The sequence below is a fragment of the Hevea brasiliensis genome, chromosome 5, assembly GCF_030052815.1.
Source record: "Hevea brasiliensis isolate MT/VB/25A 57/8 chromosome 5, ASM3005281v1, whole genome shotgun sequence".
Classification (NCBI taxonomy): domain Eukaryota; kingdom Viridiplantae; phylum Streptophyta; class Magnoliopsida; order Malpighiales; family Euphorbiaceae; genus Hevea; species Hevea brasiliensis.
Window position 1 is genome coordinate 1,564,565 of NC_079497.1, and position 22,132 is coordinate 1,586,696.

The following is a 22,132-nucleotide window of genomic DNA, read 5'->3' on the forward strand; positions in this document are numbered from 1 at the left end:
AAATTTTAAGTTGAATATTTATTTAATAATAATAGTAATAATAACAACAACAAAAGTTTAAATTATTTCACATATGTAAAAGTTTTTACAACTATGTATTTGTATATTAATCCATAGATTTTTATTTTTAATTATATATAAATAGCCATTGATTAGTTATTTTACAGATATAATTTTATTTTTCATATATTTAATAAATTTATCTCATCCCAATAATTAAAATAATTAAAATAATAGTATTGGTTAATAATAAGTGGTCCAGTACCTATCTTATTCCCTTCAATAATTTATAGTGTTATAATTATTATTATACTTTAATAAAGTCAAACTTAGAAAAAGATGAAAAGAAGGGTATTAACGTCACATGGATTGGAAAGTTTGATTCCCCCTGTCGCCACGTCACCCACGGAGGCACGCATGTGCGTCCCCATCCTTTTACGAAAATCAAAATAAAAAATATTTTAATAAAATTACATTATAAACATAAAATTAATTTTTTTAATTTAATATTTATATAAAAGTTTATAATAATTAAATAAATAAATTTAAAATATTTTTAATCCAAGAAAAAGCACTTAAAAAAATTATTATAATTAAAATATATTAAATTTAGTTTAAAATATTTTTTTAATAATAAATTGCGCATTAAATTGTTAATTAAAGTATAATAAATCTGGCAATGAAGCTGTCCATGTCTAATTGTGCAGTGCGCGGTAGCTGTCACAGCACAAGTGATAAGTACATGTACTTATCAGCTTGGAAATGTGTTGCAACTTTTCTGACGCTCTATTTTCTTTTACTGGGATCTTCTTGCGCGTGATACTCACATCAAAACTCTGGTATATATAGGTGAATATGATTGATAAGATGAGACTGCCAAAAATAATTAACAATGCCAAATTAGCTCAAAAACCAAAGAATATCAGATAACATTTATCTAATTTAAAGGAATAATTATTATATGTGATCTCTTATTTTTATTAATATTTTTAAAAAATTATAAAAGTTTAATTTTTTTTAAAATTATTAAATTTTAATTTATTTTTATAAAAATTATTATGAATAAAAATTAAAAATTTTTAAATTAATTCACTGACTTGTTAATTATTTTATATATAAAATTAACTATTTAGTGATGATTGGTAAAGAATAAACAAAGAAAAGGGAAATATTTATTGGTGAAGGGATAATTGAATGTATTTTATGTATCATATTTTTTTTTATTTTTTAAAAAGAAATTAATAAAATAAATTAATTTTGTTAGTAAAATAATTAACATGTTAATAGATTGACTTAAAAATTTTTAATTTTTGATTATAAGTGAATTTTATGAAATTAAATTAAAATTTAATGAATTTTATAAAAAAAAATTAAAATTCAATAATTTTTATAAATATTTACCTAATTTATATAACTTTAGTTTTAAATTCAATCCGATTCAAAGATGGCTTTAATTTTAATTTTAATTTAATACAATTCAATAATTAAAACTTTTTAAAAGTTTGTTAAACTATTAATTATGTGAATTTTAATTTAATTGAATTAATTTCAATTCAGTTTTGTACTAATTCGGATCATAGATAGATCCACTCTGGTGTGCTCAAAAAATCTCCTAGAATCCAAGGAGATATATAATAGCACATGGATAGTTGAATATGAGCACTACACTGTAGTTTAGCATCTTGAGATGGACGCGTGTCAAAATTTGGATGCTTAGGAGTTACGATATTGGTTTCGCAAAATTTGATCCATCATGACCCGTCAATTCTCGGGTTCAACCAGCGAAGAAGGGGTAAGATTCCGTACTGATTTTTGTCGGATGATGGCATGTTACCTGAGCAAGTCATAGTAATATAGAGAAGAAAAAAGAATTAATTTATTTTAAAATTAAGTAAATCATAATTTTTAATTAATAAAAATTATATAATTATTTCTAAAATTTGGTTGTATTACTATTACTTCATTCTCAGTGAGAGGTCCAAATGGAAAGAGAATTTCATATAAATACAAGAGGGAAACTATTATTTAGCTTTCCCACAAAATGTCAAAGAAATTAAATTTTCACAATTGAAGGTTACAGCATAAACTATATAGAAAAATTTTCATAATGCTTTGTATTTCATTTCATTTTGATTGCCAAGATTTGGCAAACATTTAGCATTAGCCATATTGCTCAGTGGAAACTAAACTAAGCTAATACCATTGTACCTTGAACAATTTATAGCTTTGGTGCTTCAAGCTTCTGCAACTTTGCTCATTATGACAGAGGCATAGTTGGCAATTGTAGATTCTGGAGACTGTCGAAGCTGTCCAATCACTGGGAACAACTCCGATGAACGGAGGAACTGTCTGCAGGGAGGATGCGCACACATCTTTGCCAATGAAAAAAGGGCTATCTTTAGTGGCGATTCATTTACAGCATCTCTTCTGCTTGGGTTCAAGGCTATCGCTGAACAGTCAGCCACCAACTTTAGTAAAGCCTGAAACAATAAAACAATCACATTGTATTTCATAAAATATTGGATAGCATCATTGATTATATCCTTTCAGGTGCATATAACAGATGTCTTTGGATTGCTGTATCAAGTAAGCCCAAAACTCTGGTTGTTCCAGCCAAATGTAGAAGTGCCTCAAGTTCATTTTAAACTTCCTAATGTTTGATACTATATGTTAAAACAAAACATTTGGTACTTTAATTTGAAAATCATTATATACATACTTCAATGACATCAAACTATAAATTAAAAAAAAAAATACAGTGAAATGATAAGAATAGAAGATTTATTTCAGGTTTGCACCTTCAAATAAACTTATAGTAACTATATGCTGAAGTTCATAATAATTTGTCCATGTTGAAGGATTTAAGTTCAACTGCAATAAATCTAACGTATGGGAAATTAAAGTAATAATTACAAAAAAAAAAAAGACCTGAAGCATGGATCAGTTTCTATTGAAGTCTTAACATTTAAAATGTTATCATTTCAGTCTTGAACAATTTAAGAATTAGAATTCAAACTCCTGATTTTTTTTTTTTTAAAAGATTGGTTTATACAGGCTTTAATTTGGCTTATAAATTGCAAACATTTCAGCATTATGTCAAAATCTGAAAATGTTTCAAATCATAAGGTTGAATCTTTTACTTGTAGATATAGTTTACATAATAATAGTTGTCAATGTATAATTCCGCGGACTTGTTTTACTTAACATTTTGAGACTTTTCAACCTTAATTTACAATACAGGCACTTTTAATAATTACCCCAAAATTACAACAGGATATGTAGTCATACACTAACCTGCATGGCTCCTTTAGAGACAATGTCTTCACAAAGTTTGTTGGAATTGCGAACAAGATTGCTTAATGCACCAGCAGCATTGGCTTTAGTCTTGTCTTCTTCGGTTGAGAGCAGCAAATTTGCTAATTGAGGTATAGATCTTCGTAGCTCATCATACAGCATGTCATTATGGTAGGCGGCGTTTCCAATCTGAAAAAAGAGGAAGATTAGATGTGCTGTTGCAGACATATGGCTTCATTACTACGCATATTCACACGTTCTGATTCTCACGAAATGAATTCAATCAATTGTCCCAACAATATATCTTAACAGAATAATGGAAACCATCATTGCTACGCAGCTCAAAGCAAGGATGGTAAAGCTATGCTGCATTAAAACAGATCTTACAGCAAAACAAGCAAATTTCCGCGTGCGTTTATCTGGGTCAGCACATCGATCAATGAGAAGGCCAATTATATGATGTCTTGCCTACAAATCATAATAAACAATGAGAACAAGCACAAGTATTCCAGCTATTATAGTGGTACATTCATTAAGCCCGTGCATGTGAATCCAAAGAGATTAATTTATATCTAACAACTCGAATTGTACAGAAAGAAATTAATTTGTGACTTTTTAATAGAAATGTCCTCAACAATCCACAAGATTGAGCATAACACAGCAATTTTTTTCTCCACACTTACCAGTAAGCCATAGAAGTAGGAGCTGTGCCGACACATGTTGCCTAGAGCGCTGCATGCCTTTGCACGTACATTGGGATCTTCGTGCGTAAGGAACTCCTTCAAGAATTCCAATATAGAAGCTCCATTAATGTGATCATAAAAACCCTGAACACCAATAATACCCAAGCTTATCACTTATCAGCTGGTACTTGAGCACTTAAAAAAAATCTGTTCATTCATATTAGCTATTAGGCAAAATTCGTAAAACTGTGCAACACTTTCCCGTCTTAACTTTATTCCTTAAAAGCGATGTTAGTCTACAAATTCAATCGCACAAATGAAAGAAGTAAAATAATTTGTTTTAATACTACCCAATCTTTATAGTAATTATTGTAATATTAAAACTAAAAAAAAAAGGAAAAGAAAACTCAACAACGCAAGTTAAGAATTGAGAAACGGAAACAATAATGCAAAATTGAAGCAGTTTTGAATTTGATTCAGAACAAAATTAATAACCCCAGGCTGGGAAATGATAACTTTAACGCCAACAAAAAGCAAGACTAGGAAAAGGTTATTTATATGAGCCGTGCATGGAGATGCGATGTCTTAGTTTGTTTGGAATATTTTAACTTTACGCAAGGCTTCACCCTCGGCAAACTTCTCTGCAGTACAGTAAAAGGGACATTTAATTTATTATTTCAATATGGAGACAGAATAATAAGAAAGAAATAAAACCTGACAGAAATAAAACCTGACCTTGTCCATACGAGCTAGATCAGAAATAATCATCACAGCATCCAGCATGACCTCCTTTGGACTTGAGTTATTAAGCAATCTTCTCACTCTGTTTGGATCCAAGAGGCCTTTGCCCACAAGCTGAACTGCAAGAGGCCGGTGGGCCACCATTTTGGCTAGAAATGCAACCGGCCTTCCCAAATCCTTCAACTCCAAATGTTCCAAGCATCGAAGAATGATGCCTGGCACCCCCACCTAAAATGTTCGGTAGCAATTGAATAAAAAGCACTCGTAAGTTTCTTTTAACGATAGCTTTGTGACAGAGCATTTTATCCTGTTCCCACAACAGAGGAACTACAAGCACAATTTAAGACAATTGCTGATAAAGGCATGGAAGTTATCAGGCAGAATTGCAATGGACATTAGTAACTTTAAACCTTCTTCTAAAAATTTTAGAAGACTAGTCGGTCCAGTAAGGTTCAGTACATTTTCATCCAAAGGTCATGTTAAAATGGTTACAAAATGGGATGAAAAGAGTCTTCCATGCTGTGACCTGTGAACCAGGGCAAAGAAAGAATGCAGAAAAGCAAGGAAGTTTATCTAACCTCCAGAAGGATTTTAAGATACTTTCCCATGTCTTCCTCAATTGCTTTAACCATATTCTTATCTTCCATGCATATTCTCCCACCAGGTGAACCCATGCTGAGAAGGAACCCACTGCTTACAGAAGCTGTGGCTGAAGGCAAACCAGGAGCATTCTGTACAGCAACAAAAGGAAAGGCTAAGAGATCAATTACTGCATTTGTTATGTCTCTGACACCGTCCTTCCCTCCACCTGGCCCACCCCAGCACTTCACGAGCTTGAGATGCACATCAGATATCAACTCCGAAATGAGCTTGACATGTTCACTCTTGACTAATATCTGGCGAAAAATTGAGGTGCCACCTGGAAGACAGTGGCATATCGACGATATTGTCCATATGACCCCAAGAGGGGATAACCCAACTCGATCATTTGTGCTGTCCATTCCTTGAGGAGAGGCAGTCAGATGGTTGTTGGTTAACAACTCAATAAGAAGCAGAGGGATACCACTTGCACATAACTGTTGTACAGCTAATGGACCTCCCCATTTCAGTCTCGATTCTAATAAGCCAACACACCCATCCCTAAAGCCGTGCCAATATGAGAGAACACTATTTACTCTATTGGGGCCTATTTCACTTTCATTGCCTGTTGAAATCTTGAGGTGTTCACAGATTGTGCCAGTGCGAGGAATCAAAGGCACTGCTATTTCAGAAATAGAAGACTCAACAGAAGTTCCACTTTCAAGAGATAGAATGGATGCAAGAGCCAGCATGGCTGAGGCACAATGAGGTTGCAATGAACTTTTTGTTCTGTCATCATGTGAAAATTGATGGGCAATAACTGAAAGTCGGGATAGCTGCTTCTTTGGAGAGGTTGTAAGCATAAACAGTGCAGAATTTCTTCCAGTTGACTTCAAACACTGAGCAACTGTTGCAAGTATAAGGCATGAATGCAAAATTAGGGCAGAAGGATTCACTAGTTTGCTCTTGAAGTTATTTGTTTCACCCATTAGATTATCTTTGTTTGAAGAGGAAGCACACAAAGATAAAATGGAGAAGATCTCAGAAACAATAGTTCCATCTCCCCCGCCGCTAACAACAGTAGTAACAGGAAGAGAACTAGGCAAACCACACAGAACACCAGGCACAATTGCACTATGCAGGCAGCACCTTGACAAAAGCTGAAACATTTTAAGAATGAATTTGGAAGTGTGAGCAAAAGTATGTGAACAACAAATAGTTTTTAAATAAGCTATGTTCTTCAATCATTGTAGCACGGGAACAATCTAAAAAACTAATGATGCAAGAAAAGCACCTGAATACTAGCAGAGAGTACAGCCTCTAGACGTTGGTGAAGGCAATAATAAATAGCCACCTGCACAGCCTTTGATTTTAGGAGTGCTCTTGTCACTGCGTCAATAATTCTGGCTGAATCTGTCCCAGTCAATGAACCTCTTTCCTGGTCTCTAATGTCAAGTCGGACTAAAGAATGACTCCACAAAGCATTTAGTGGAAATAAATACACATTTGACTTCACGAAAAGAGTTTCCACTGCATCTATCAATGACCACATAGCCCTACAAGCCTCGCAAGCAGCTCGCAACATATTTGTAGAACCTGAAATGAGACTTGAGCCTGATGTTGCTAAACTAAGGCATAAATGTTCAACTAATCCACATGTCTTAGCATGATCTAAAATACGCTTCATTGTTTCATTCATTACTGGAGTAGAAACTGCTTCAGGACTTGAATTCAAAGAAGTGGTTTTAAGACCCTGAGCTACTCTTGATAACACAACTGTGATGCAAGCACTGGCCTCATACAGAACTCTTCCAGAGGTGTCCTCATTGGAACCGACAACCTATGCATTCATTGTTATCAAAAACTGAAAGCGAGGACATTAATGGGTAGAAGAATTAATGTTTCAGATAAGGGCATAATACCTGTGCAAAAATTTCAATTAGGGCAACCCAATGTGTGAAATATGATGCTCCAATACCATCGCCTTTGTTATCTAATAACAGTTTCATAATAACGAAACTCTGCATAATAAAACAATTGGAGTTATAATCCACATCCAATCATCAGATTTTGAAAAGAATACAGTTCACAGCACATGGTGATGGAAGATATCCAGCTTTTTCAATAATGAAAAGAATTTCTGAATTCGTGCAGTAACTTTTGGCAAAACTCGTTGCCAAAAATAATTAATTCCAAAAGTGAGGAAAGGAGAACAAATATCTACAAAAAAAAAAAAAAAAAAAAAAAACACAATTCTGGAACGAAGCACATGATCATCGATTATAGATGCTGCCTTGCCAAGTCTCTTTAGTCTTTTATGACATTTAGAACTGGCATAAAAAATTTGAAATCAACATCGATCATAATTTTATAACCTTGTACAATCACAATAATGAAGTAAACCAAAATCCATTCATAAACAATCCAAGTATCCAGCACCTTGTGTCATTGCAATTCAAGCATGGCAAATAAAGTAAAAAAGACTGCAGGCTTCCAAGTGCAATCCAGCCGCAATATACCTTTGCAATTAAATCATTGAGTTCCAAGGATTTCAAGCTGATTGTTATGGCAGTGAAGTCGAGAAGTTCACATAATATTTCGTCAAGCAACCTGCTAGACTGGATTGCGCCAGCTGCAGCTAAGTTTGAAAGAATTCTCAATGACTGGTTTGAAGTTGGAACATCTTGATCCCTGAATGTGTTAGAAAAGCATTTTAATTCTCAATTAGAGTTCTTAAACTAGTTTTAAATTCAAGGCAATATACAAAGTACAGAGATACTAAAAAAAAAAAGCACACTTGCTAGATCTTTGGAATGTGACAAAATATGCGTAGTAAAGCGTTAAAGAGTCAAAACTACAAATTTCCGTTGTTCATTTTTATATGGATATGGCTTATGGTTTTACACGTAAGTTAGAATATGAACGTACTTCATCACAAAACAAAACCATACTAGTCTATCTGCACCGAATGCTGATTTGAACTCAAAAAGTGAAACACTTGAGCCACCATCAAAAGTGATAATCATATGAACATTTTTCTTTTTCTTTTAACAGAAAAAATAATTATCCTTTAAGTTAAAATATTTTCAATTTATAGTCAAAATGAAATCTAGAAACTTTGAATGCAATAATGCCAGATGGCATGTTTCCACAGGCATGTAATGTTCAACCATATTCTCTTGTATATCTTTTCCTTGGTTTTTGTATTGAAAGCATGGTGTGTACACCATGCTTTAACTTTTCTACAAACTTTTCCACAAAATTAGAGTTTACTTTTGCCTAAGCTGAAAAATGAAAGGATTAACACTTTTAAGTAGGTGAACAGTCAAATTATCATTAAAATGTAACTACACTTCACCTGCAAGAATGTTGGGATTCTTTTGACCATCTTTTTAATGGTAGCAAAACAAGTGCTAAAGCTTCATTGTCTTGACCAATTATTTGAGCACCTTTAACTGTGCGAGAGTTGTTTTCCAATCTGTCTAATGCCTGGCTACCTGAAGAGAACAAGATGCAAGTCCACTTTTCAGTTTTCACATCAAAATGGAGCAATGTAAAATTGGAAATAATGAAGGGAATCTAGGTTTCATAAGTAACAAAAGTTTATAGAACCAGGGGCATGCAAAAACACGCGGAAAGAGAGAACAAAAAGAGAACCACATTTATGACACCTTAAAACCAAACAACTTCCACGTTACATAAATCTATGTCTCGATAAGCATACATATTACATTAATTGAGGAAGAAACCAAGGAAACATAATCAAAAGGTTCCAGGCCCTTTCTAGAATCTCCTATACCACTTTTAGAATATTAAAAGTTGATGCAACTAGACACGTAATCATATATCACTTGTTGTGCACTTGCGGAAGTGTGTAAACCGTAAAGAAATTAAGCAAACACACAAATCACTAATATCTACATGGTTCACACTCTCAACACAGGGCTACATCCACTTGCATGCAATCTTCCACTGTCAATAGTAATAAATCATCATTACAAGCTCAAATTATACTACCCATAAACCTAATTACACTTAAAAGAACTCACATTAAACTGCTCATAGTAAATATATTAGTTAGTCCCTCTCAGTCTCCTCTAGACATGACACAATATATTTATTGAACTACAATGGGCAGAGCCAAATCCTAAGCAATTGGCAAAGCCTCTCTCTACAATGGGCTACAACCTCACTCCACAAGCTGAAAGCCAATTACCTTTCACACCATTCTCTTATTTATAGTGTTAATTCTCTAAATCCTAATCTGATTAAGAGTCTCACTCAATTTAGAAATAACACTAAAATAAGAGTTCTACTCTATATAGAAAATATTCTTTTATCTTATTTAGGAATATTTCTCCCACTCAAATAAGAAAAAAGTATCTCCAAATCTCACTAGGATTTTGAGTCATAATTCTAACATCACTTTATAAAAATGACCAGTGAAGAGAGGTTTGGATTAAATTTAAGTTAAAAGTTAAAGCTATAACAAGGCTTTTACTTATATAAGCAAGTACAAACTTAGGTAACAACATCAACATACAAAAGACCAAGGCAAATTATTTGTTATGAGAAAGAAATGAACAAAACCACATGCCACAATATTTAGATACTTTAAAACATTTCAATTAACCTGAAATTTGGAATTAAAATTGTCCACCTGTTATCATGTTACTCCAAGACTAGATGGAAAGAGAGATCATAAAGAGCCTTATCTTGTTTCTCTCACCATTTTCAAGGAAATCAGAAGCAGAAATGAAGCAATGCTTAATCTACCTGACTGTTTAACATCATTAGGACTTGCAAATCCAGGGAACTCCTCAAGTGGTGAAGAATTGCCTGTGGCTGCATTAGGACTGTTCAGTTTAGAATCATTATGAAGCTTTGGAGCATTACAGTTCTGAACAGCAGCAACAGAATTACTTCTACCTACAACATGGTAATTCATAATATTTTCACACAATGAATTCAACGTCTATGAACTATGAAGTATTTAATGAAGGTCATACCCTCAGGACTGGAGACAGCCACATCAGTTGATGCTTGGATCATATTTCCCTCACCTCTCCATGCTGCATCACATCCCCTGGCTGCGGCAGTTGCAGCTTGCATTTCCTGGTGATATTTACTAAATATTATAAAATTCCAGAATCTATGACTAAGCATGTTCAAAAAATATGTATGAAATAAGCCCGCATATGAAGATACTAAAAAGATGTCTATGCCTGATGGTGCCGTGATACCATTCTCAAGAGGAAGATATACATATGCTGCTTTTTACAAGTGAGAAAGGTACAAATTGAGCTTTCTAGTCTTTAACATTGAAGAGAGAGAGAGAGAGAGAGAGAGAAGGCCGAGTGAAATTAATAGCATGTATAGAATAACATTACCCTGGCTTCCAGTTCATCCAAGGTTTCCTTTATAAATGGATGCTCAAGAAGAGCAGGCCAAGTCAATCGATTTTGTGGTACCTGTAATGCATAAAATCTAAGACCAATTGCCATAAAAGTCAAAATTGATAACAATTATCTAAAAGGGCGGGCAATAAAAAACCTTATTTAGCAATCCCTTCAGAAAGTTTTTGAAGTTTGGACTCATATCATCAGGATATTTAACTGGATCCTGGGATATTACACAATACATTAGTTTCTACTTTCGCACACCAGGTCCTAAAGCTTGAACTAAGCTAAATTAAAAGTTCTTGAGCAAACACACCTTAACAATGTGTCGGATAAGTGCATAAACTGAATTTGTATAAAATGGGGGCTGGCCAACAAATAATTCATACCTGTTGGAAGCATGGCCAGTTAGCTTCAATTAAGTATATCAAACAAAGACAAAAGAGAGAAAAAAAAAAAACTCTGCTAAACAGATTATAGATAAACCATAATTATATGGTCATATAAAATGTGTCTGTAGTTTCCTCTTCAAATCAAATAAACTTTGACTTGGAACCTTTGTAATAGAAGTGCAATGATAATGAAACTTTCTGCTGCATAACTAATTGAATTGAAGTCAAAGTATAAATGGACTTCCCCCAATAAATAGATAAATAAAAGAGGATAGGAAGAAAGACAATGCACATACAATATAACTCCAAGAGACCATAAATCAGCAGTGTGGTTGTATGGTTGCTCCCGTACCAACTCTGGAGCCATGTACAGTGGAGTGCCTGGAAATAAAAAGAAGAGAGAATTTGAAGAATCTTAGATGGAAGCTAAAAGAGGGGTAAAATCTACAAAATGAAAGGTTAAATGCCAAACCTTTAATGGATCGCAAAACCACAGTATTTGTGGACATGGCACGTGCAAATCCAAAATCACAAAGCTGTGAAAGATTAAAAAAGGATATACAAGATCACAATAAAAAACGAGCATTTAATATAATTATATTAGGATATACATTGCTAGAGATGATAAGTGATGTTAACTAAATGAAATCATTCAAAGATCAAAGCATGAGAAACCTCTTCATAAATAGAGAAAATATGTCTGTGTATGTTGTATCGTTCAGAAATTACATTGGTATAAACTATATGGGTATCACTCACTGATATCAGAGTAATTAAGCAGGCAAACTAGCTCCCTTAAAATATCAGTGTCGTGTCTAACCTTAACCACTGACCCAGCACCTATGAGTATGTTCTGTGGTTTCATGTCTCGATGGATGATACGGTTGGAATGCAAATAATGCAGTGCTCTTACCTGCAAGATTGAATGGCTGAAAGTTTGAGTGAAAAAAGATAATATTATAATTACTAGAACAAAAGTTTAAAAGCCTGCCAAATCAAATCAGTTGTGCTCAAATTTTGCTATTGTAGAAGGAAATACCAACTGCTTTGCAATTGCTTGAACCTGTTCTTCAGGAAGGCATTTATCATCCTCCAGAATCTCAAATAGTTCACCCTGCATGTTAGCAAATGCCATCAATTAGTCATGCATCTTCACTTGTTCTAGAATTAAACCTTGTGCCTGTAAGCTAGTCGAAGATAGTAAAGAGAACGGATAGATATATGTTGTGAATTTATAATTGTCCATAAAGTAGACAATTACCTGCGCAAATTCAGTGACAACACAGAATTCTTGGGGGCTTTCAAAGGAATCAAGCATTTCAATGATATTTTCATGCTTCAACTTTCTTAGAATCTGCATATTTAAAGTATTAAACATCAAATCAACCAGAAAATTAATATAAAACCATTAGAAAATATTCAATTTCAAGCACCAACTTTCCAAGTAGACGTTGATCTAAGCTTAAGATTACCTCAATTTCCTGTCTCAAATTATGTATATCCTTCTCACTTTTCCCATGTTTCATAATAAACTTCATTGCAACAGTCTATCATCAACAATAACATGAAGATTTAAATTAAAAAAAAAAGATAAAAAATATACAATTTTAACAAATTAATAGGACACAAGAAAATTCCCAAAAAAAAAAAAAAAGCAAATGGCAAATTTACCTGGCCTGTGAACTTGCGCCTGCCTTTGTACACTTTCCCAAACGAGCCTTCACCTACTAACTCTATAACATGGTAATTCTCTACTCCCATTTTTCAAAATCCACACAAATTGTATCTCTGCATCCATGAAGATTGCTTAATAACATCAGATTTAGCATAGTAACCAACTCTATTTAGATTCACACCAAAACGAAAGCAAATTGTTTCGTATCACCATATGCAAATCAACAACGAGGTCTCAGATCTCGATCAAATTCAAATTAAAATCCCATAAAAAAAAAAACCATAGAAATGAAATCAGCATCTATATTAGCAGCAATATATAGAGAGAGAGAGAGAGAGAGAGAGAGAGAAAGAGAGAGTACCTCGGTAGAGTTGAAGAAGCCAGGTACTAAGGAGGAAATTTAGAAATCTAGAGGAGCGAATTTACAAAGAGAGAGAGAGAAATTAGAAATGGACTGACAGAAATTTGAAATGTGTGTGGAAAAGAGGGTGAGCGACTTACTGAATTTTTCCCGCTTGCGTTTATTTAAATTTTTTATGGTATTTTTGGGGAATCATCCGGTCCGGATATTATGAAATAATAATTAGATGCGGGTTCATGCTAATGCTAATTTTGGTTTGATTTTGGACTAAACCTTTTAAACTAAATTGAGACCTAATCTTATAGATTATTTTCCATACGATTTCAGTCATTAGAGATTTCAATTTGATTTGAAAGTGATTTTAATTCGGTCTTGGACACCACATTGCACGTCCTAAAGGTGCCATGTTTTTCAAGTAACTTTCTAGTTCAAATCAAATTGAACCACTGGGCCGAATAGGCGATTCCAACTAAGTTCAAAGTTCATAAAACTCTCAAATCAAATCAACCCTATGTTATCCTGTGTTTAGTCTGGTTTGATTCTAAAAGCTGTTGATCAATTTCTATTTTGACACATTTGACTTTAATTTTAGTTTCGATTTCAAATCAATCAATGTTTAGCTATGATAATCATGTAAAAAAAAAATAAAAAGCTTTATTTTTTTAATAAGAAAATGAGTAAATATTCAAACTTAAATTTAAGATAAATAAATAATATATTTTAAATTACTTAACCAAATTAAATTAGACAGCAATAAACTTTACTTTTAGTTCGTTGGTATTAAAATTAAAAGATTAAAACTTTTTTAATTAAAAAAAATTAAATGCTATTAAAATAGGAATTTAAAAAAATATTTTATTATGTTGATATTTTTATAATTAAAATTTATTAAATTTAATTTTAAATTATTTGTTAATAATAATATCAAATAGAGTTTTAAGCAATGTGGGATTTGAATTTATAATTGAGTGGTTTTGTATAAGTCTCGGTCGGAGTAAGAAAGGTGGCAATTACAATTTAATCCCTATGCAAGTTAAAACTTTACTAAATAAACCACGATCGGGGTATTATATTAGGGTGCCGGCGTCACAGGGAGATTGTTAAAATATCTCGACTGTCATTTCTAACAGGTGAAAGCTCCGATGGCGATGCCCCCAACTGTAAATTCAGAGCAATCAGTCGCTTTATCCAACGATGCTGAGCACCGCGAGGATAATATGGTTCCCAATTCCTTAAATCATGGGTAAATGTTTCTTGCTTCAGATAGTTGTTTAAGTCTTATTGTCTATGCAAAAGAATCAGTTAGCGTGTAAAGTTCTTTGGCTGGTATTTACTGAAGCGCAATACCACTTTGCTTGTTTTCCTCTTGCTATGTGGATTTGAAGCTTGCTGTGTTCGGAATAGGGCAGGGATTAAAGGAAATTGATGGACTGATTTCTGGTTAATGGGGTTGTCATGGGTAATTTCTTTTTTCTGGGAAAATCTAGAATTTTGGGGATTCTTTTATGTACAGTCTAAATTCTACCTCTACATGCTAAATATGAGAATTATAAGCTAACTTTAACGACATAATGGGAATAGGCATTTAAAGGATGAGATGTCTGGCTGCTTTAATATAAGTCGTTCAGCAGTTGAGGGCCACAATGTTTAGCCATAATAAGAAGTTATGCTTAGGAGTAGAAGGGTGAAACTGTACAAGTTTGTGCCAAGCGATGGGTAAATTGCACCATTGGCACGGAGGATGAGCTTAATTCCACCTTGGTTGTGAAAGAGCAATCTGTTCCATTCCAGAATTGTAAAATTTCATTGTAAAATTTCTGGTTAATTATCTCACTGGTTTCTAGTATGGGTTGCTAATTATTATGTATGTTGACTGTATGTGGATGTTACTAATTGGTATATTCCTAGTAGGAATTTAATATCAGATGAAATGTGAAGAACTTTGAGGAATGTTGTTGAAAACTTGGCCTTGGTGTTGGTGTAATACATCCTCTCCTTGCACTTTCTTTATTAAATATCTGTAAATTGTATCTTTCACAAAGTTGCATGTACATAGGGTTTTAACAACTTCTAGCATACTGAAGTAGTATTGCACTTGGGAATTTAGAGGTGAAGAATCCAAGCCTGGGATTGACAAAGAAGAAGTTAGAGGCATTCTTGAACTTATTGCATCCACTGGGAAATTTTGGTACGTATTTAGCTTAATACTAGTTTTTCCTTATCTGATTTGATTAATGAGGTTTGGATTAGTTTTAGCATGTACTTTTCTCTTATGTAGACATAATTCATACAATTAATAACTAGCGAAAATGGACACATTTTGTTATACATGCAGAAGCTTGCATGTGTGCATTTATGAAGTGAATAGATATCATTTTTTTTTTCTGACTATTAAATATATAGGTGGATGGTCACTATAATTCAACATTTCAACTCCTATTATTGTGTGTTTGTTTCTTGATTTGTACCTTAGGCATGATTGGGACAAATTGAAGAGCATGATATCCTTTCATCTGAAGCAGGTATGGGGACATGCTACCATGTAGGTCTCTTATTTCTTCACAATGATCAGTGATCACTTTTATAGATTTAATTTTAAGAATAAAAAGTGCATAATTTTCTTTATAATTGGTTCCTGGATGATGATACTCAACTTTTCTTTTCCTAATTCATCAAGGTTCTATCAGAGTATCCTGAGGCAAAAATGACTAGTGAGGAGCAGAATGCTATATTGGGAGAAACTTATGAAGAACTGATGAAAAGGTTGGATGAAGGTAGATTCAAAACCATTATTGCTTTGCTTTTAGCTGTCTACAAGATGAGTCTTGTTTAAATTGGCAATACAATGTTATTGAATTTGTTAATGTTAAAAAGGGGGATAATGACAAGATAGGCCAAGTCTCATGTTAGAACGATGAGTATGGCTTGGATGAATTGTCAGAATTGACATGTGGACTTGGCTATGTGTCTCATAAGCATTGATGTTAATTTTGTCTCAAAAAGGAAGTTATCCTTGGATATAAACCTAAAGAAATTCTCTAAATGAATTTGTGAAAGGGTGGAAGTCTGATTTTGGCTGGAATGGGTTTAGGTTTGAGTTATGCTGGAACTGATTTGAAAAATGTGAACTTTGACTGTTCTCCATCAGGGCTGAAGCATGATCCCCAAGCTTTTATGATGGAAAGTTGTATTCTCTTCCTTGACATTCAACCCTTGCATAAAGTCGTCAATTGTCCATTTTTTGGTCATTGGCATAACGTAACACCATACACTTTCAGCAAGGATGTTAGAAATAGAAAACTGGAGTAAGCGTTGACACTCATGGGGGAGAAGTATCCAGTAATTGATTACTCAGACCCAACCACAAACCAGAGTGCCATATATGATTTAGCTTCTGGTCTTCCTGTGAACCCTAATTTTTGCAAGGTCCTTGAGGCCAAGAATCCTATTTAGGATTGCTGTTGTCCCCATTGAAAGCATTTTCTGGCAAACCCCCTTTTATATGCTTTGGCTAATTGAAAAAAAATATTATAAATCATATATTCCTTTTTTCTTGGATGAAACTATTTATAAATTTGTGTTTCCTGCTCTACAGCTCTTCATAGTTTTGATGAAGGTCCTCCATTTACCCTGCAGAGACTCTGTGAGGTGATTATTTTATAGATTATGTTATTTTATTCCCCCCCCCCCCCTCCATCTCTCTCTCTATCTCTCTCTCTCTCTCTCTCTCTCTCTCTATAGCTTTCTGTATACTGTAATGTGAGTATATATTTACTTTGGTTAGGGTTTCTGAATTGCTGTATGTTCCCTTTAGTGGTTCTCTGTTGGTGGACCTGTATAAATCATAAATTTGGTGATTCAGGGACTCTTATAACTTTTGACTTTAATCATCATCTAAACTTGTGAAATTCTATACATCTAGTTTCCCAGACTTTAAGGAGTAAAAATGTTGCATTTTGATTGATTGGTTCTATGTGTGCAGGATACATGATCCATTAGTTTGGACTTTGGACAATAAGATATGAAAACTTCCACTTTGATACCTGTATGCCTTGTACTTAGCTTTAGGAAGAAAACTAAAACTATTCATCCTACAAAATTCCCTCATATCAATGTTTGGAAAATGCTTAGGTTCCAGAGAAGCCATTGCAATTCTGAACTCCTTTTGACTTGTCTCTCTAAGTAAAGATTTATGAATAGATGTGTTTACCTTTTTCCCCCTCCAATTCAGTTGTTGTTGTTCCTTTAGCATGAGATTGGAAGGCTGAGAAAGTTTTTGTACTTCACAGATTTGTTTTTATGGAGCAGCAGAATTCAGAGAGTAATGTATTTTAGGGGAAAGTATGGACAAGTACTATGTGGTTTTGCGCTTCTAAACTTGGGCTTGAGTTTTTTTTTTTCCCTTGACACTTCACTATCCTGTGTTATCGTGTTAGCACTTAAGTGACAAATGTCTTAATGGCATTAATTTTGCTGATGTGGCATTTGAAAATTTATTATTTTTGACATATTATTGCATGGGTCCCACTCATTATTGTGCCACTTCAGCAAAATTATAATAAAAAATGCCACACAAGCATGCAGCATCAGCAAACTTAATGCCATTACCCAATTTGGTATCGAAGTGACAACAGTTCGATGGCATAGGGTGCGGAAGCGTCACAAAAGACTTTAGGTCCCACTCCCAAGTAATGAAATCGTGAAACCATAGGGTACTTTTTTTTTAATAATTTTCTCTTTATTTTAATGTGCATAAATAAACTAGACCTATTTCGAGAGTGATAGTTCCAGGAGTTCATAAAATTTTTTCGGCATTAAATCTTTCATCCAATTGTGCATTACCTGCTATACAGGTATTTATTTTTCTTATGTATTTTCCTCTTGTGTTTTAAGCTATTTTAATAAGCATTAAAGCAAGCAAACCTTAGCACATGTAATGCGAAAAATGCATGAATTGTTAATTTGACATGATTCAACAACTCTGCTTCCCTATTGATTTCTTTATATGTGTTTATCCTTTATTTTTGTGGCTTTTTACTATTGTCTCATTTTATTTTACAAATATCACATTGAGTTTTATATTTAACAGATCCTATTGGCTGCAAGAAGTATCTATCCAAATCTGTCAAAGCTTGCCCTTGCACTAGAGAAGGTGTGTTGCTAAAACTTGGACATTATTTGTCCTTCCCCCCTTCCTTGAGCATGTGTTTTATCTTCTGTTGATTTAATAATTTACCTAGCACTACATGCGCCAGACACTGTGTAACTTGATAAATTGTATGATCTGTTACTACTTTTTATTTTTTTATTTATTTTTTCTATCATTAATAGAACCTTTGTTTAGATTTTTCTCAATTGAACTGTTTCATGCGGTGTTATTAAAGGCGCCAAAAGGCGTCAGGCGAGGAGAGGTAGCCTTGCCTCTCCTGGGATGAGAGAGGCGAGCCTCTCTCATATTACCTCTTTTTTTATTTATTTATTTTATTTGTATGTTTTAAAAGGAAAAATAACCTACCTTTTCTCATTTTCACATTGCAGCAGCAGCCAAAGAAACAGTAGTTTTCTATGAAAATTTAAAAAAAAAAAAAAAAGGAAGGAGTAGATGGAAAAAGAAGAAGCAGAACCATGTTTCTGCGAAAATCCAAGGAAGAAGAAGAAATAAAATGAAATATAGCAGGTTGGTGGCAGTAAAGTGACAGCAATAAATTGGAGTAAGAGTAATTGGTGGAGTAATTAGGTGACTTTACCATATTGGTGGCTGGTGACAATAAATTGGAGTAATTGGTGGAGTAATTAGTTGACTTTACTATGTTAGTGGAGTCATTAGTGGTAGTAATTATAGTAAATACAATTTCATAAAACAATTATAATAAAAACAAAGTAATTTATAAGCAGATTTGAAAATTATATTATTTTAATAATAATAATAATAATAATAATAATAATAATAATAATAATAATAATAATAATAAAATGATTTTAAATTTGAATATGTATATTATGCTAATATATATATGGTTTTGTGTGTGTGTGTGCGCTAAAAATATAGATATAATTTAGGCTATGTCACGGTGGGGCGCCTCACTTCAAAAAGGCATCGTCTCGCCTCGCAAAAAAGGCTAAGCGAGACCCTATCGCTTTAGTGTCGCCTTTCGCCTTAATAACTATGATTTCATGAGGCAAGGTGAGAGGCGAGACGATGCCTTTTTGAAGTGAGGCGCTCCACTGTAACATAGCCTAAATTATATATATTTTTAGCGCACGCGCATACACACACACACACACACATATATATATTAGTATAATATACATATTCAAATTTAAAATCATTTTATTATTATTATTATTAACTACTAGAATGATATAATTTTTAAATTTTCTTATAAATTACTTTATCTTTGTTATAATTATTTTATGGAATTGTATTTATTATAATTACTGCCACTAATGACTCTACTAACATAGTAAAGTCAACTAATTACTCTATCAATTACTCCAATTTATTGTCACCAGCCGCCAATATGGTAAAGTCACCTAATTACTCTACCAATTACTCTCACTCCAATTTATTGTCGTCAATTTACTGCCACTAACCTGCTATATTTCATTTTGTTTCTTCTTCTTCCTTGGATTTTTGCAGAAACGTGGTTCTGCTTCTTCTTCTTCTTCTTCCATCTACTCCTTCCTTTCTTTTTTTTTTTTTTTTTTTTAAATTTTCATAAAAAACTACTATTTCTTTGGTTGCTGCAGTGTGAAAATGAGAAAAGGTAGAGTATTTTTCCTTTTAAAACACAGAAATAAAAAAAAGAGGTAATATGAGAGAGGCAACACCTCTCTCGCTCGGCCCCTCCTCGCTGTGGCGAGAGAGGCGCTCGCCTCTCTCATCCCAGGTGAGGCGAGGCAGCCTCGCCTGGCCCTCGCCCAATGCCTTTTGGCGCCTTTAATAGCACTTATGGCAAGTTCTGTTATGTGATTATCTTTGTGTACACAAAATTTTGGGACTTCAAATTTCCATTTGGTTGAATCTTTCTAGTCTCTATACAAAATTAAAAAAAAATTGTACTTCTAAAAATGTAGATCATTAACGCCTCAAAAGTTCAACCACTGGTTAGAATTAGTATTTTTATTCAGCGCATGATATTCTGATTTAGGTCATGTTATTCTGATGGTTAGCTTCACTAACGTAACAAATCCAATTCACAGAATCTGTTGGTGACCTCTACATTAACGGTTTGCATGGATCCTTATCCACAAACAATGCAAAAGCTAGATGAACCAGATAAAGCACATGAGGAACCACAGCCGCAATCCAATTCAATACAAAATGGGGTTGAACCTATGGTAGGAGATGGGGATGAAATAATGGCTGAGGTGCAGGAGGCCGATATTGATGATGATATGACCATTGATATGGAAGCCTTTGAAGAAATAGTTGGATCATCAGAACCAAATTCTACACCAACTGGAAATTCATAAATTTAGGTTATTCTTTTTGGTTACAACACCCTCTACTAAGCTCATGGATCCATTTGCTGAACTGGGGAGAGAGAGACTATTTGTACCAAGGCAAGCAATGGGGTTGGCGTCATTGTGTTTCTATCCTTCAGGTTAGCAGCAGCAAGGGAAAATCATAGATTTATGCCACATGGAATTAGAACATTTCAATCCGTGGATCTTACTTGAATGGTATATTTATACAATTCTCATGTAATTGCCTGATGGCTTCTTATCTCTAAATCGTATTTGACATTGCCATGAGAAATTCTTTCGCTAGTCCATGGTGAACGAAATTGAAACTTCATATTACTTGGTATTAGCTAGATTGCTTGAGATGGAGGACTGGTTTGTTGTCGCACCTTTTTTGTCCTGTGGTAGCATTAGCTTCAACCTTCTAAGTTCTTTTGGACTTGAGCAAGCTATGGTGTTGAGACATTCTTGAGGATTTAATGATGGGGTCACAAACGACTCTTTTTCAGTCAGCTTGAGCATGCAAGATGCATTGCATGAATTCATGCTTGTATGCATTCTTCAACACTGGTAGTCTCTAAAAGATTCCCAAACTCTTGCTGTGTTCTTGCCTTGGATCTTCAACTTTGAAATACAATTAATACTCAATTGTTCTGTATATTAGAGGGGACTTAGATCTTTGGAGTGTGGTGTATAGTGTTTTTATATGTTTTAAATTATCATCCTCTTGATGTTTGATTTCTACTAGCAAAATGAAGTCCATGAATGTAGTGTAGTTATCATTTCTATGATCATAGCTGGATTATATTTTATAGAACTGAAACTTTATGATCAATTTTATTATGTAGATAAGAATTTTTTTACTTTTTAAATTTTTTCTATGACAGTATTGGTCAAATTTTGTGGATTACTTTTTGCCAATACATTTAAAGGGGGTTGTGTTTACGTTACATGTATGATTGAGTTCTTAAAGTTTTATTTTAGTTAATTAGATATAATTTTCTTTTAACTAATTGAATCCCCATGTCAATAAAATAATTTATAAAATGTTGATTAAATAAAAAAGATGTTATTTTATAATTTTATGTATCTTTTACATTTTTAATTAATTTTCAAAGATAAATATTATAAATTATTTTTTATAATATTGGGCCTTTTTTTTTTTTAATTTTTGGTCACATTGGGGCTCATGTACTTTTATCTATTTATTTTTTATTATTAAGTTCCTATATTTTAATCTGGTCACATTGTTGAGGTCCTAAATTAATCCGTTTATTTCATAATGAAATCTAAGAAAATTCAAAAAGGAATGAGGAATTTTTTTTTTTTTTATTGTAACCACCGACTGCAAATGGAGCTATGGCCATTTTTGCCACAACTGAAGGCGACAATCGAAGTTATCTACTTCTTTCATCGTCTTCGATGAAACTTAATGGGAATCTTTGGCATGCTCATCATGGGTGACCCGGCTATCAATTATAATTTTGCAATTAAATCTTCGTTAAATAAAAAAGAAAAAAAAAAAGTTAAAAAAGTAAAGT

At 33.4% G+C, this 22,132-nt stretch overlaps 2 protein-coding genes across 4 annotated transcripts; one reads left to right on the plus strand and one right to left on the minus strand.

The window, feature by feature from the left end:
- Positions 1–1,632: 1,632 nt before the first annotated feature.
- On the minus strand, positions 1,633–13,268 carry LOC110667751 (serine/threonine-protein kinase TIO). 3 transcript variants are annotated; one of them, XM_058146535.1, is made up of 24 exons: positions 13,125–13,268; positions 12,760–12,876; positions 12,561–12,635; positions 12,350–12,442; positions 12,128–12,202; positions 11,909–12,001; positions 11,561–11,624; positions 11,385–11,469; positions 11,013–11,085; positions 10,851–10,919; positions 10,688–10,768; positions 10,307–10,412; positions 10,074–10,226; positions 8,656–8,794; positions 7,817–7,988; positions 7,220–7,318; positions 6,592–7,137; positions 5,297–6,457; positions 4,713–4,946; positions 3,978–4,121; positions 3,682–3,762; positions 3,295–3,483; positions 2,209–2,480; positions 1,633–1,834 (listed from the first exon to the last, which is right to left on the minus strand). In XM_058146535.1, exons 2-23 carry the CDS (start codon positions 12,847–12,849, stop codon positions 2,235–2,237), a joined length of 4,068 nt encoding a protein of 1,355 aa, XP_058002518.1. In that variant the 5' UTR covers positions 12,850–12,876; positions 13,125–13,268; the 3' UTR covers positions 1,633–1,834; positions 2,209–2,234. The 3 variants fall into 3 exon arrangements, with proteins under 3 accessions (XP_058002518.1, XP_021684407.2, XP_021684406.2); XM_021828715.2 differs by lacking the exon at positions 1,633–1,834 and having other exon boundaries at positions 1,984–2,480; positions 10,074–10,142; XM_021828714.2 differs by lacking the exon at positions 1,633–1,834 and having other exon boundaries at positions 1,984–2,480.
- Positions 13,269–14,195: 927 nt separating this feature from the next.
- Positions 14,196–21,251, plus strand: LOC110667683 (uncharacterized). Its single transcript, XM_021828602.2, has 7 exons — positions 14,196–14,367; positions 15,232–15,312; positions 15,598–15,646; positions 15,802–15,898; positions 16,720–16,772; positions 18,214–18,276; positions 20,328–21,251. Exons 1-7 carry the CDS (start codon positions 14,267–14,269, stop codon positions 20,598–20,600), a joined length of 717 nt encoding a protein of 238 aa, XP_021684294.2. The 5' UTR covers positions 14,196–14,266; the 3' UTR covers positions 20,601–21,251.
- Positions 21,252–22,132: the final 881 nt, after the last annotated feature.

Excerpts from the sequence above, each read along its gene's own strand:
- LOC110667683 (XM_021828602.2), top strand. The coding sequence starts at position 14,267 with ATGGCGATGCCCCCAACTGTAAATTCAGAGCAATCAGTCGCTTTATCC. Across the intron at positions 15,313-15,597 it reads GCATCCACTGGGAAATTTTG|GCATGATTGGGACAAATTGA; the intron begins GTACGTATTTAG and ends TTTGTACCTTAG. Across the intron at positions 15,647-15,801 it reads TATCCTTTCATCTGAAGCAG|GTTCTATCAGAGTATCCTGA; the intron begins GTATGGGGACAT and ends TAATTCATCAAG.
- LOC110667751 (XM_058146535.1), bottom strand. The coding sequence starts at position 12,849 with ATGGGAGTAGAGAATTACCATGTTATAGAGTTAGTAGGTGAAGGCTCG. Across the intron at positions 12,443-12,560 it reads ATTTGAGACAGGAAATTGAG|ATTCTAAGAAAGTTGAAGCA; the intron begins GTAATCTTAAGC and ends TTAAATATGCAG. Across the intron at positions 10,227-10,306 it reads GGCTGTCTCCAGTCCTGAGG|GTAGAAGTAATTCTGTTGCT; the intron begins GTATGACCTTCA and ends ACCATGTTGTAG.